The 14544-nt window shown below is 47.1% G+C and overlaps 1 protein-coding gene across 6 annotated transcripts in view; it reads right to left on the minus strand.

Moving 5' to 3' along the window:
- The window catches only part of LOC110525987 (ATP-binding cassette sub-family A member 2-like), a 94937-nt gene that overhangs the window by 9416 nt on the left and 70977 nt on the right, over positions 1-14544 (minus strand). For all 6 annotated transcript variants that reach the window (XM_036980143.1, XM_036980140.1, XM_036980141.1 and 3 more), the window contains 22 exons: positions 13445-13559; positions 12745-12935; positions 11565-11715; positions 10982-11186; positions 10653-10811; positions 10210-10390; positions 9358-9570; positions 8932-9128; positions 7337-7510; positions 6647-6867; positions 6064-6184; positions 5617-5696; positions 5194-5416; positions 4707-4925; positions 4343-4445; positions 3771-4096; positions 3286-3499; positions 2737-2842; positions 2046-2157; positions 774-834; positions 424-598; positions 96-211 (listed from right to left, as the gene is read on the minus strand). In XM_036980143.1, coding sequence (XP_036836038.1) covers positions 96-211; positions 424-598; positions 774-834; positions 2046-2157; positions 2737-2842; positions 3286-3499; positions 3771-4096; positions 4343-4445; positions 4707-4925; positions 5194-5416; positions 5617-5696; positions 6064-6184; positions 6647-6867; positions 7337-7510; positions 8932-9128; positions 9358-9570; positions 10210-10390; positions 10653-10811; positions 10982-11186; positions 11565-11715; positions 12745-12935; positions 13445-13559 — 3663 coding nt within the window. The remainder of the gene's footprint in view (positions 1-95; positions 212-423; positions 599-773; positions 835-2045; positions 2158-2736; positions 2843-3285; positions 3500-3770; positions 4097-4342; positions 4446-4706; positions 4926-5193; positions 5417-5616; positions 5697-6063; positions 6185-6646; positions 6868-7336; positions 7511-8931; positions 9129-9357; positions 9571-10209; positions 10391-10652; positions 10812-10981; positions 11187-11564; positions 11716-12744; positions 12936-13444; positions 13560-14544) is intronic.

The raw sequence follows: 14544 nt of genomic DNA on the forward strand, positions 1-14544 counted from the left end.
GGTTACCTGAATCCAAAAGCAAATTTTCTGTGTATCCCTCATAATGGGTCTTAGATAAGAGACGTGCTGATGTGTCTTCAGTGAAGTGCACTCACCCGTAGAGGAGGAAGAGAGACAGCACCGCAGGGAAGTTGGTTGGGGATGTGTATGCAGGAAGGTCAAAGACAAACAGGATAAGGACACAGCACGTGGCAGGCACCAAGTAGTTCAACTAAGAGACAGAGCGAGACAGGAGAGATTCAGTTAGATAGGCTGGCAGAAATAGACAATATCTCTCAAATATTCATAGGACCCTCTGTGGATGCACAGTACAAACAGACAGAAGACAGACAGGCCCAGGTAGGACTTGTTTCAGAGAGTACGGCTATAGGGAGCACTTGCCCGCACAACGCACACAATAACAAACTTCACCCCCCCCCTCACCATGTCCCATATATAGTTAGCCAGCCAGTAGATGACAGGGTCACATCCAGACACAAACTGCAGGTGCTTGGCCTTGGTCGACTTCTCTGCCACCAGAAAGACCACAAAGCTGGCTGGTACAAAGGACATGGCCACGATGATGAAGATAGCTATCACCACATCAGTGCCCTGGAGCCTGGAGGGACCAAAAGAAAGCTACTAAGACAGTGTCTGCATCCCAAATGGCACCCTATCCTCTATATAAGGCCCAATAGGGAGTAGTGTGCCATTGGAGACACTGTCAGGTACTTTTCAGAAATGTTGTACCACATATAGTATAATATACAGTAACTCAATGCATAAATTCTTACAAGTAGTCCAGAGAGAGGCTTGCACTGGTACGGTTCATGGGGTGGTTGGTCAGTGTGATTCCTGCAGAACCAAGCACACATCAATAACATGGTTTAGATGGGAACAGATATTGATCCCCAGATACTAATACAAGGAACTAAGAAAATACATTTTCACATAAACAACTACCCAATTCAAATAATCCCAGCCAAGAGTGCCAGCCTGTGCTATAATGCTAACTCCTTGTCGCCTGAGAAGAAAAGGGAGAAGTAAGAGTCTTGACTCCGCCCTAAATCTGTCCGTGTGAAAATACAGCGTGAGGCAGACTAAGTGGGAATTTGGTCAACATAAAATATGATTGCTAATTGCTACGTGAGGCTTATTTGATCTAAAAGAAGTTGGTAATGTTTAGGTTTTTACGAATGTATTGATATAAGTGTACGCCAGTGGCATTCCGGCAACTTTGAGAAAAACAATTTTACATCGGAGCTGTGCCTTTTGTTCACACACATATCGGCCCTCTCATTGGCTCATCGGCCCTCTCATTGGCTTTTTCCGCCTCCTCTCGTCTGCCTTCATTTATTTCCATTGCTAGAGTGGTCAGTCCAGTATCTTGTCAGTACATAGATAATCTTTGTTGTCACTCATCGTCATGGAGTTGGCAAGATAAAAAAACTGATCTGGAACCAGGCTTCTGAGTATGTACAGGTAACACCGACATAAAGTGTCTTAATAGGGCGTTGGGCCACAACTAGCCAACAGAACAGATTCTACAAGTGTCTGGAACTCTCTTGGCGGGATGCAACACCATTCTTTCATGAGAAATTCCATATATATATTTTTTTTTCATGGTGGTGGTGGAAAATTCTCCAGAAGCTTCCATAAGTATTCAACTGGGTTGAGATCAGGTGACACACACACACACACACACACACACACACACACACACACACACACACACACACACACACACACACACACACACACACACACACACACACACACACACACACACACACACACACACTTTAAAAACCTCTATGCTCCTTTGAGAGCCCTCTTTAACAGTCAGTGAGGTCTCTTCTAGCCATCGCGTAGCCAAAATAATGGGCAACTGGGCATTTTCAAACTTTAGCCTAAGCATGATGGGATGTTAATTGCTTAATTACCTCAGGAACCACACCTGTGTGGAAACACCTGCTTTCAATATACTTTGTATCCCTCATTTACTCAAGTGTCTCCTTTATGTTGGCAGTTGGCAGTCCCCTCTCCTCATGGACAGCATCTCTTACCGTATGCAGCAGGGTTGCCCTTGCCTGGAGGTAGGTTGGCACGCAGGATGGCATTGTTGAGGACGTTGAGATAGGTTGGCATGCTGTGGTACCCTTTATTATTGAACAGCACCTATTGGGAGGGGACAATTCTGTCACTGGCAATGACACAGCAGCGCAAATAGCTAAGTGTAATAATAAACCTGTCCATCAAACTGACACTAGAGTTGCATCTCAAATGGCACCCTATTCCCTATATAGTGCACTACTGTAGACCAGAGCCCTATTCCCTATATAGTGCACTACTGTAGACCAGAGCCCTATTCCCTATATAGTGCACTACTGTAGACCAGAGCCCTTTTCCCTATATAGTGCGCTACTGTAGACCAGAGCCCTTTTCCCTATATAGTGCACTACTGTAGACCAGAGCCCTATTCCCTATATAGTGCACTACTGTAGACCAGAGCCCTTTTCCCTATATAGTGCACTACTGTAGACCAGAGCCCTTTTCCCTATATAGTGCACTACTGAAGACCAGAGCCCTATTCCCTATAGGGTGCACTACTGTAGACCAGAGCCCTATTCCCTATATAGTGCACTACTGTAGACCAGAGCCCTATTCCCTATATAGTGCACTACTGTAGACCAGAGCCCTATTCCCTATATAGTGCGCTACACCCTCCCCCTTTCAAGAAAATGCCATTCTGCTGACCTGAGCTGATCTGCGGACTGCTATTTTGCGAACCATGGGCGGAGTCTTTTTCCCAAAGGATGCTGGGACAGATTTCTGTATGTTGCCTACTGTGAGTCCTCCATATCTAGAAGAGAGGGAGGGAGAGAGAAAATACATTTCAATTGTGTGTGTATGCGTCTGTGCCCGAGCCAGGTGTCTGTTACCTGTGCCCGACCCCGGTGAGTCTGTTACCTGTGCCCGACCCCGGTGAGTCTGTTACCTGTGCCCGACCCCGGTGAGTCTGTTACCTGTGCCCGACCCCGGTGAGTCTGTTACCTGTGCCCGACCCCGGTGAGTCTGTTACCTTTGCCCAACCCCGGTGAGTCTGTTACCTGCGCCCAACCCCGGTGAGTCTGTTACCTGTGCCCAACCCCGGTGAGTCTGTTAGCTGTGCCCGACCCCGGTGAGTCTGTTACCTGTGCCACACCCCACTGAGTCTGTTACCTGTGCCCAACCCCAGTGAGTCTGTTACCTGTGCCCGACCCCACTGAGTCTGTTATCTGTGCCCGACCCCACTGAGTCTGTTACCTGTGCAGGCGCAGTCTGTCAGAGGTGTAGAGGAGATACTCTGACACGTTGCGCCCAGTGATGTCTACCAGAATATCCCCGGTGACCACCTTCATAAGGGGTGGCCGCCCCCCCACCCCGCTGGGGCAGGAGAAGCCCGTCCCCTGCATGGAGCAGATACAACGAACCAGCTCCCGAATTAACAGGGGCAGGGTGGGAGGAGACGTCACCGTTTCTAAAGACAGACACAGACAGAGGAAGGATTTTTAGGGAGGCTACTGTAGAGGACTCTAGTAAGCAAGTAGAGTAAGTAAGCCTTGTCTGAGCCAGAATGGCCGACACAGGACTCAACTGTAGCTATCAAATACAGTTATATAATGTTGATATAATGCAATTGTATGACACATAAAACATTAGCCTACATACGAAGTATAACATATATCCTTTTTGACAGTTTTTACCACCTGAGCATTGAGCACGGCGGTGGGAGGGGCGCAAAGACGTACCCCTGACAGTGGTAGGAGTGGTGGCAGTGAAGTTCCACAGCCCATCCTCAAAGTGAGTGTCGGGGTCATCGGAGGGGGCTGGCGAGGGGGGAGGGGGTACGAAGTTGGACAGTGGCACTCCCTGGGTAAAGGAGTCCAGACACATGGAGTCAAAGTAGCGGGCGGCCAGGGTCTTGCTGTTGTTGGCGCTGGGGTTGAGCGTCTGTGCCAGCTGGTCCAGGGTGCTGTTGAAGGGCGTTTTGAGGACGCAGGTGGCGCCCACGCCCGATGGCAGACGCAGCGTGTTGGCGATCTTCTGAGGGCTGGCATCCGGGGACAGTTTACTCCTGAGGAGAGGAAGAACAGGAGGCTGTTATAAAGCTACAGAAGGAAGCTTTACCACATCCATGTCCTGTAGATTAGACTAATGATGTTGTGTACGATGGGTGATAACTGAGACTCAGATGCACAAATGAACGCATAATGTTACCGGCCAGAAAGAAGGACACGATTATGGATGTGTAAAACAACGCATTTAAATTGTGGATATACTAGAGTGACATGCAGTCTCCTACTCCCATTGTCTGTCTGACCTGTACTGTGGGCGGTCTTCGTTGGCGTAGGGGATGAAGTTGCCACGGGGCTGGGTGTAGTTGTGGTACTGGGATGGGGACAGGATCAGTGGTGGCAGATCTCCTGGAGAACAGAAGACAGACATCACACCACGATGACCTACAAACACTGACAAACAGGCAAGTCAGGGTCAAGATCAGCCGTAGTTGAACTTGAGGGGAAAGAAACGGTACCTGTCTGTCGTGCACTCACACCTGCACTTGTCTTCTTCTTCCTGCCACTGATTGTTTTCTCCTACTAAACTTAGTTGACTACACTCCGGATAAGAGTGCCTGCTATATGACTAAGATGTTAAAATGTAATGTCACTTGTAGTTGTCCTCACCGATGGAAGGCACAGAGAGCGCTACAGTCATGGCCACGCAGACGAAGAATGCGGGCAGCAGGATCTGTGAGAAGAGGCCCTTGGTGTTCCTCTTGGCACAGTGGAACCTCTTGACGATGAGGCCGTGGAACTGGCGTAGCTTCAGCCACCAGCCCTCCAGCTTGAAGCTGCCCTGCCCCTCCAGGACCACAGGCTCAGGGGAGGCCTCCTCCACGTCCTCTGGAGGTAGAGAGAGATGGAGCGAGACAAAGAGAGACATTAGCAAAAGCCTAAAAACACCTCACATGGAGGAAAATGACTCTCATAAGCTCATCCAACCATACTATATATCTCATTGCCCCCAGTTGGCCAGGTACGTGTTGTGAAAGAGAATGTGTTCTTAAAAACATACCTGGTTAAATATAATGAAGATTAAAAAAAAAGGTATTCACTGGGTAACACCCTCTCGATGTCCTTCAGTCTCCTCATACAACAGTGGGACTCTTACCCCTCAGGCTGGTAGAGTGAGGGTCTCGTCCGTTGTCGAAGAGGCGGCAGTAGTCTCCGTAGAAGTCTGCGTAGAGCCCTTCCTCATCCCCCAGCACGGACCCCAGGGAGGAGGAGGTGCGCAGGGAGGATTGGCTCTGGCTGAGCCTGGAGCACATCACCAAGTTAGAGAGCTCTACCTCTGGCCTCTCCACACTGCTGCTGCTCCCCGCAGGAGCCCCCGGCTAGGGAGGATAGGGAGAAAGTAAGTCAAATAAGTAATTAGTCAACCAAGGGGGTTTCTATCAATTAGAAAAGAAGGGAAGCTAAAATAAAATAAACACATTTGTGAAATTACTAGAATGTTTCATTTGTTTAAATAATTAACTGTTTTGCAATCAACTAATAATCCATTCTGAAAAGCATGTGTTGAACTAATCCCTACCTCTGGCTTTCCAGAGCCCCCCACACCCACTGCAGCAGCAGGTTTCCCCACTGAGATACCGCCTAGGGAATCCTTCATGTCTGGGAGGAGAGAGAATTTAAGAGATCATGATTAACATTTAAAGATTTGCAACACCAACACTAAATAGATAACTTGTGAAACGTCTATGTCAGCATTTAGCTATTTGGCAACGCAAACACTGTTTGCAAACTCAGCAGACATGAAATTCATGATGTGTATCATAAATTATTAATGTAATGAAGCCCTCCCAAAATAACTTTATTGATCCGTGTAGCCGCAGACAGACACACAAAGCTTTGGTCCCACACACAAAAATAGAATTACTAGAATGGACATCCCTATTCAAGTCAATGATGCCATAATGGGTGGACTGGCAGTCATTTTGAGTGTACCCATAGAAGTAAAAGCTTATTTCTTTGGTCTCACCGGCATCACTGTTCTCCAGGGACTGGTCCTCCTCCGACACCTTGAGGAAGACCTCCTCCAGAGTGGTGTCCATCACCCCGAAGCTGGTCAGAGCCAAGATGGCCAGATTTTGCTCCAATGCCTGGGAATAGGAAATATGGGCTCCGGTCAAAAGTAGTGCACTATAACGGGAATAGGGTATAATTTGTCTGGGTCTGTGTCTGTGTGGGTGTATCTTCATGTCTAGGTCTGTGTCCGAGTGGGTGACCTTTATCTCTAGGTCTGTGTCTGTGTCTGAGTGGGTGTACCTTCATATCTAGGTCTGTGCCTGAGTGGGTGTACCTTCATCTCTAGGTCTGTGTCTGAGTGGGTGTACCTTCATCTCTAGGTCTGTGTCTGTGTCTGAGTGGGTGTACCTTCATCTCTAGGTCTGTGTCTGAGTGGATGTACCTTCATCTCTAGGTCTGTGTCTGTGTGGGTGTATCTTCATGTCTAGGTCTGTGTCTATGTCTGTGTCTGAGTGGGTGTACCTTCATCTCTAGGTCTGTGTCTGAGTGGGTGTACCTTCATCTCTAGGTCTGTGTCTGTTTGTCTGAGTGTGTACCTGAAATAGCCTCTCGAAGCAGCCCTTCTTGACAGCCTCAGAGGGCAACACATAGGATAGTTCAGTGTTGGAGTCAGACAACAGCAGACAGGACCCCACAAACTGACGAATGAACTGGGTGACCCGGGTCTCTGAGCAGGGAGACAGGGAGGAGGAGGAGGGGGACAGGGAGGAGGAGGAAGGGGACACGGTGGAGGGAGGCTGGGGCTGGGTGACCTGGTCTGGAGGCACAAACACACAGCATGATGGATGGAGGGAGGGAAAGGAGGATAAGGTGTAAGCAGAGAGTGGGGCAGCGGGAAAAGTAGAGGACAAAGATCCTTTTCAGAGGCAAAATACTAGCTGTACATGTTCAAAGGCTTTTAAAAGAGAAAGTGAAGGATATTATAGAGAACACAGGAGGTTGGTGGCACCTTAATTGGGGAGGACGGGCTCGTGGTAATGGCTGGAGTGGAATATTTTGAATGGTATCAAATACATCAAACACGTTTTCCATGTGTTGATGCCGTTCGCTCCATTCCGGCCATTATTATGAGCCGTCGTCCCCTCAACAACCTCCACTGATAAGAGAACAAATCCATCATATCCTAAAAGTGAGGGACAGAGGAAGTTTGTCATTGATAATAGACTGAGACAGCTTGTGACAAAATGACAAAGAGAAACACACATATACACATATAAAAGACTCACCTCCGCTCTCACTCTGTTTCTTGACCAGGGTGAGTTTGTAGCCGTCTCCGTAGGTGCTCTTGAGAAAGAGTGGGGAGCCGCAGCACTTGAGTTTCCCATGGGAGATGATGGCTATGCGGTCTCCTAACAGGTCAGCCTCATCCATGTGGTGGGTGGACAGCAGGATGGTGCGACCTAGAAGCACAGTTGAAATGTTTCTCTTTCAATATACACTGAGTGCACAAAACATCAGCAACACCTTCCTAATATTGAAGGTGTTGCCCTCAGAACAGCCTCATTACGTTGGGGCATGTACTGTACGTACTCTACAAGGTGTCGAAAGCGTTCCACAGGGATGCTGGACCATGTTGACTCCAATGGTTCCACAGTTGTATCAAGTTGGCTGGATGTCCTTTGGGTGGTGGACAATTCTTGATACACACGGAAAACTGTTGAGCGTGAAAAACCTAGCAACTTTGCAGTTCTTGACACACTCAAACCGGTGCGCCTGGCACCTACTAACATACCCAGTTCAAAAGCACTTCAATATTTTGTCTTGCCCATTCACCTTCTGAATGGCACACATACACAATACATGTTTCAACTTTCAAGGCTCAAAAATCCTTCTTTAACCGGTCTCCCCCCCTTCATCTACACTGATTGAAGTGGATTTAAAAAGTGACATCAATAAGGGATTAGAGCTTTCACCTGGTAAGTCTATGTCATGGAAAGAGCTGGTGTTCCTAATGTTTTGTACACTCAACATGTGTCAAACCATGTGGTGGGTGGACAGCAGAAGGGTGCGACCTAGAAACACAAGGGTGACAAACCAGTGCACTCTATAGGGAACAGGGTGACAAACCAGTGTACTCTATAGGGAACAGGGTGCCATTTGAGACACAATCTTAGTGTGGTTGACCCATGTATCACCTGTTGTGAGTGTTAGTGTGCGAGGGTTAGTGTGTGAGTTTGACGCATCATGTCTCATCTGTTGTTAGTGTGCGAGGGTTAGTGTGTGAGTTTGAAGCATCATGTATCATCTGTTGTTAGTGTGCGAGGGTTAGTGTGTGAGTTTGAAGCATCATGTGTCATCTGTTGTTAGTGTGCGAGGGTTAGTGTGTGAGTTTGACCCATCATGTTTCACCTGTTGTGAGTGTTAGTGTGCGAGGGTTAGTGTGTGAGTTTGACGCATCATGTATCATCTGTTGTTAGTGTGTGAGGGTTAGTGTGTGAGTTTGAAGCATCATGTGTCATCTGTTGTTAGTGTGCGAGGGTTAGTGTGTGAGTTTGACCCATCATGTTTCACCTGTTGTGAGTGTTAGAGTGTGAGGGTTAGAGTGTGAGGGTTAGTGTGTGAGGGTTAGAGTGTGAGGGTTAGAGTGTGAGGGTTAGAGTGTGAGGGTTAGAGTGTGAGGGTTAGAGTGTGAGTGTTAGAGTGTGAGGGTTAGAGTGTGAGGGTTAGTGTGTGAGTGTTAGAGTGTGAGTGTTAGAGTGTGAGGGTTAGAGTGTGAGGGTTAGAGTGTGAGGGTTAGAGTGTGAGGGTTAGAGTGTGAGGGTTAGTGTGTGAGGGTTAGTGTGTGAGGGTTAGTGTGTGCGTTTGACGCATCATGTCTCACCCTGTTTGTACTTGAGGATGAGGTCCCAGATGGCTCTGCGTGCGTAGGGGTCCACCCCCGCCGTAGGCTCATCCAGGATGACGGCCCGGGAGCCGCCCACAAACGCTATGGCCACGGACAGCTTCCTCTTCATTCCGCCAGACAGAGTCTGCACCAGGCTGTGACGCTTATTATTCAACTCTAGATCGTCTATCATCCTGACAACATACACACAACTCATGGTCATTTACATTATTTTGGGCTGTGGATGGGTATAATTTGTTTCCAAACTATACATATCCTTCAATGGCAGTCACCTGTACTTATATACTATCTACACCCTTCAATTTGAAGAGGTGAGATCCTAATCTAATGTCATGTTGATAGTTTCATTTCCACCTTAGGGTCTTTGACTTGGTTAAACCATCCAAATGGGATGTGACGTACTTGTCCATCTCCTTGCGGATGTCCTCCTCGGCCATGCCTTTGAGTTTGGAGTAGAACCACAGGTGCTCCTCCACGCTGAGCTTGTCAAAGAGCACATTGTGCTGGGGGCACATGCCCAGGTTCTGCCTGATACGCTCCATGTCAGTACGGATGTCATGGCCGTAGATGGTGGCTGAGCCAGAGGTGGGCGGGAACAGACCTGTCAGAATAGACCTGGGGATCGCAGTAGAGAACCAATGGGAGTTAGCGACAGGGTTAGTTAGAGAGGGAAGAAATGGACACGTAAACATAGGTTATACTGTATTTGAAGGCCATTTTTGTGGACATTACGGTGATGTTATGGGAATCATATGGGAAAGTCAAGGAAAGATGACGGAAACATTATGGTGATGTTATGGGAATCATATATGAAAGTCAAGGAAAGATGATGGGAACATTATGGTGATGTTATGGGAATCATATGGGAAAGTCAAGGAAAGATGATGGGAACATTATGGTGATGTTATGGGAATCATATGGGAAAGTCAAGGAAAGATGACGGGAACATTATGGTGATGTTATGGGAATCATATGGGAAAGTCAAGGAAAGATGATGGGAACATTATGGTGATATTGTAGCCAACATTATGCATGGCTTGTTTATAATTTATCATTACATGACAATTGTTAACAAATAGTTCATCTACAATATGGTTTATAAGCAGATGATGAATAGCCCTTCAAACAAATTCTTACCAAAACATACAACACACATCTCCCCGTGTCTCTCTGTAAACCCACACGTCAACACAACACAAATGACTGGGGACCCTCTGACACACACGTGGGCACACACACATTTTTCTCTCTCACATGGTGGTGGTCTTGCCGGCTCCGTTGTGTCCCAGGAAGGACACCACCTGGTTCTCGTGGAGGTTGAGGCTCAGCTTGTTGAGGGCCAGCTTATTGCCCATCTTGTAGACCTTGGTCAGCTTGTCTATACAAACCACCAGAGGCAGGTGGCTGGGCTCCTCTTCAATACCACGCATCTCCTCTGGAGGGAGAGAGAGCCAGCGAGCGAGAGAAAGAGAGAGAGAGAGAGAGAGGGAGAGAGGGAGAGAGAGAGAGGATAAAGCTGCTCTCTATTACAGAACCAGGGAAGAACCTTATTTTGAGATTACATTTTTTTTGGTAACATCTTATTTGGATAGTCCCAAATCAATGCTTTATAGATGTTGAGTAGATGTTCAACTACCTATCAACAATATTTCTACTAACTATCCACTAACCAAGTCCAAGGTCAGGCTTGGCCCTACCAGATCGCCGGTGTTCCATGGCACACGCCTGGTCCTCCTCCATGACACTCAGCCTGGCCCCTCCCCCCCAGGGACACTCCCATGTCTCCACACGCCCACTGCCCAGCCAATAGGACTTCTGCAGGGGGAAGTACCACGGCCGAGGCAGCCCATACATCCCTGGAGGACAGGAGAGAATGGGTGAAAAACCCCATTTGTGATTCAGCCCAGTTGCTTCCATAAACACATTCAGACAGTCAGTGACAAAACAGGGACACAAAAGGGAGGGATTTAAGTTAGCAGCCAAAGACATGAAAAATGGAAATCCATATTGGATGTTGACTGTTTACCTGGATGCACAGCCTCTATGTACCAGGTGAGTACTCCATACACACTAGCATCGATGATGAGCATCATCATGGACAGGCCAAGGTTGAAGTCATCGCCCTCTACAGGTGACTGGTTGATGGTGCGCCACTGGATACCAACCCCAGCCACCTCGTACAGGGCAAAGTACTTAGAGCCCAGGCCGAACGCTGTGGTCGACATAAGAGACTGGAGAGAATGGGAATAAGGACAATGGACGTGTTAAAAGCTGTTGACGTGTATGAAGCCCAATGTCTTTCAAGGGCTGACTGATTCAGACTGGTAGTGTCAGAGAATAGAATATAATTTTGCAATTCACGACTCTTGAAGTCTGGTTTCTTCCAGACTTTCAACTACTTTGCTCGACATTTTGATACACCTTTGACACAGAAATAGGTCATTTGACTCATTTGACGCCATGAGCCCGGGGTCATGTTTCTCTCATTAAATATATCCAGACAGTCTAGACATGGGCACAGTTTATGACTAACAAAAAAACAAATCCCTGTCATGAATAAAGCACAGGGAGAGAGTCAGACAGGGAGGAGAACAAAGGCCCGATCTTACAGCGATACACTTCTCGAAGGCCGTGATCTTGTCATGGGCCACCTCCTCCCTGATGGCCACGTACATGTATGGGACATAGCTGAGGAAGTAGATTATCCCACCACACGCTGACGCCAGCTTGGCCTTGGAGTAGATCACTGACACCAGGAAGCTGGCATACACAGACAGGACACAGACAGACAGAACGGAGAGAAATACTGTTAGCATTTACTAATCTTGTTTCTAAACACTTTCGCCCAATGGACAATAGCCTGGAGACGTATTTGTATTTATTTATTTTATTCAACCTATTTAACTAGGCAAGTCAGAACAAATTCTTATTTACAATGACGGCCTACCAAAAGGCAAAAGGCCTCCTGCGGGTATGGGGGCTGGGATTTAAAAAAAAATTATATATATAGGACAAAACACACATCACGACAAGAGAGACACCACAACACTACATAAAGAGACCTAAGACAACAACATAGCATGGCAGCAACAGAGGTTAAGATGAGGTGAAGCATTCGCAGGTGCTGAATTTCCTCTTCCCTTTAGTGTGCTCCTCAAATCCACGCACCTTGGTTGAAGAGTGAGGTAGCGAGTGTTTCTATTTGCTAGCATTTACCGACCGTGCACGTTTCCTCGGGACGTCTTGCAAAGGAGCGGAGTCCCTGTCGGCCTGATACATGAAGGAGATAGCATTTTTTTTAAATAACGCGTTTCTTTCTCAACGAACGTGGACGAGAAAGGGAAACAACTTTTGTCAAATCCGCCGTTAAACACCGCAGTGACTCCACAATGAGTGATTCGTTAGATTCATCTCTAACACCCCAAACGTGTGTAAAGGTCACGGCTGCTTTGAGGTCACGGCTTTCAGTGAGGACTGCAATAACAGTCGGAGAGAAACCAGTCAAAGCAGAAGTTGCAGTTGCCCCCTTGACACCGTTAGTGGTGAAATGGTGAAGTTTTCAGGAAGGTAAACTGATCCTATATCTGTGCCTAAGGCCATGGCAACTTCTGTCTGGGACAGAGAAAAAGTTGAAAGCTGCACATACATGATTATAATGGTTAAAAGAGCAGTGTGCAACTTTCTTTATAGTACAATATTATGTTCGTCTGCACTTCTCCTACTATTTTGGCTGTGTGTCAACTCATGCTTTTTACTAGACTAACGTCAGAGCATTAGTGGTTCCATTACCAGAACATAATGGTGGCGATGGCGTAGATGGAGAGGAAGAGCCAGATGATGAAGATGTCGCTGTGGAGGAGCACCCGACCGTACTTCAGGATGGCCGTCAGGGCCGTCACTGAGATGGACAACTGGACAAACCCAGTGATGAACCAGGCCACCCAGTGGACCGCGTTGTTCAGGCCCATCATCTTCATCACCTACAGGCCAGGCAGGAAGGATACAGGTTACTTTCCATAAGAGGTTATTCCTCTTATTTACACTCTTACAGTCACTCATATGGATGTGAATGTAACCTCAACCCCCCCCCTCCCCTCCCCAGATATGAACAAAATATTCTGAATATGAAGAAGAAAAAAAACACATACAATATTATCATAGGAATTCAACTTGGGAAAACATGTAATTGAAATCCATATTTCTCCAGCAGGGGGCAGAAGAGAGGCAATAAATACGAGTGACATCATCTTGCTCTCGGATGCCGAACAAAGGCAGAGAGTAGATGGCTTTAGTGTTGCTGCTCCAATGTCACAGACATACAGACATTGGATAGGAAATGCATTCTAAATAGCACCCTTTTCCCTATATAGTGTACCAATTTTGACTAGAGGTCTGGTCAAAAGTATTGTACTACAAAGGGGTTGCCATTTGGAACACACATGGAGAGCCTAGTGTAGACAGGTGAGCAGGCAGCTGCAGGCAGTCTCACCTCTTTGAGCCGGTGCTCCTTCTCCGCCACAATGTGTTGGATCATCATGGCTACAGAGTAGACCCAGGAGATCACCATGCACAGAGGCATCATGTGCTCGATCACAAACAGGAAGCTATGGACCAACGACAGACAGGAGAAATCACTCGCTCAATGCTAAGCCTCATTTAGATCTATTCTTGAATCATTTGGCAGTTGAGCAAGTTGAGGAGACTAAACTGCTGGGTGTAACCCTAGGTAGCAAGCGTTCACGGACAAAACTTGCTCAAATGAGAAGAGGCCCTTCCATGATAGGGCGTCGCTCTGCCTTCTTGACATCTCAGTCGACCAGACAGGTCCTACAGGCCCTAGTTTTGTCATACCTGGACGACTGCCCAGCTATGTGGTCATGTGCGGCAAAGAAGGACATAGGTCAATTGCATTTGGTCCAGAACAAAGCAGCACGTATCGCATTTAGTTGTACACGGAGGGTAAGTGTCAGTAACATGCACGTCAGTCTCTCCTGGCTCAAGGTTGATGAGAGATTGACTGCATCACTAATGGTCTTTGTGCGAGGTATTGATGTGTTGAAGGTGCAGAACTGTCTGGTCAAGCAGTTGGCAGACAGTTTGGACACTCATCGGTACAACACAAGACATGCAACCAGAGGTCTCTTCACAGTCCCCAGGTCCAGAACCGAGGCGGGGAAACGCACAGTATTAAATAGAGCCATGACTACATGGAACTCTCTGCCACCCCAGGTAACTCAAGCTAGCAATAAAAACAGTTTAACAAAAACTGATAAAGGGGACTGTGAAGAGACACACACATTTTATATATCTTGTATTGTAATTTGCACTTTACTATGTATTAGACCTAGATATTGTGTGTACTGTATGTACTAACATACATTTAGTACATACAGTACATTTTAAATGTACTTCAGTCTTTGACTGATCATGTTCTGTACTATCTATCTACCTATCTATCTAAATGTGCAGGGCCAATGTAATTTGATTACCTCAGATAGAAATAGTGCCAGAATGAATGGTTATTTTGGCCACAGTCCCAGGGCAGAGCAACTATAAGAAAAAGCCTATGTGAGTAGAGGAGAGGTATAT

The sequence above is a fragment of the Oncorhynchus mykiss genome, chromosome 6 (genome assembly GCF_013265735.2).
Source record: "Oncorhynchus mykiss isolate Arlee chromosome 6, USDA_OmykA_1.1, whole genome shotgun sequence".
Taxonomy (NCBI): Eukaryota; Metazoa; Chordata; class Actinopteri; order Salmoniformes; family Salmonidae; genus Oncorhynchus; species Oncorhynchus mykiss.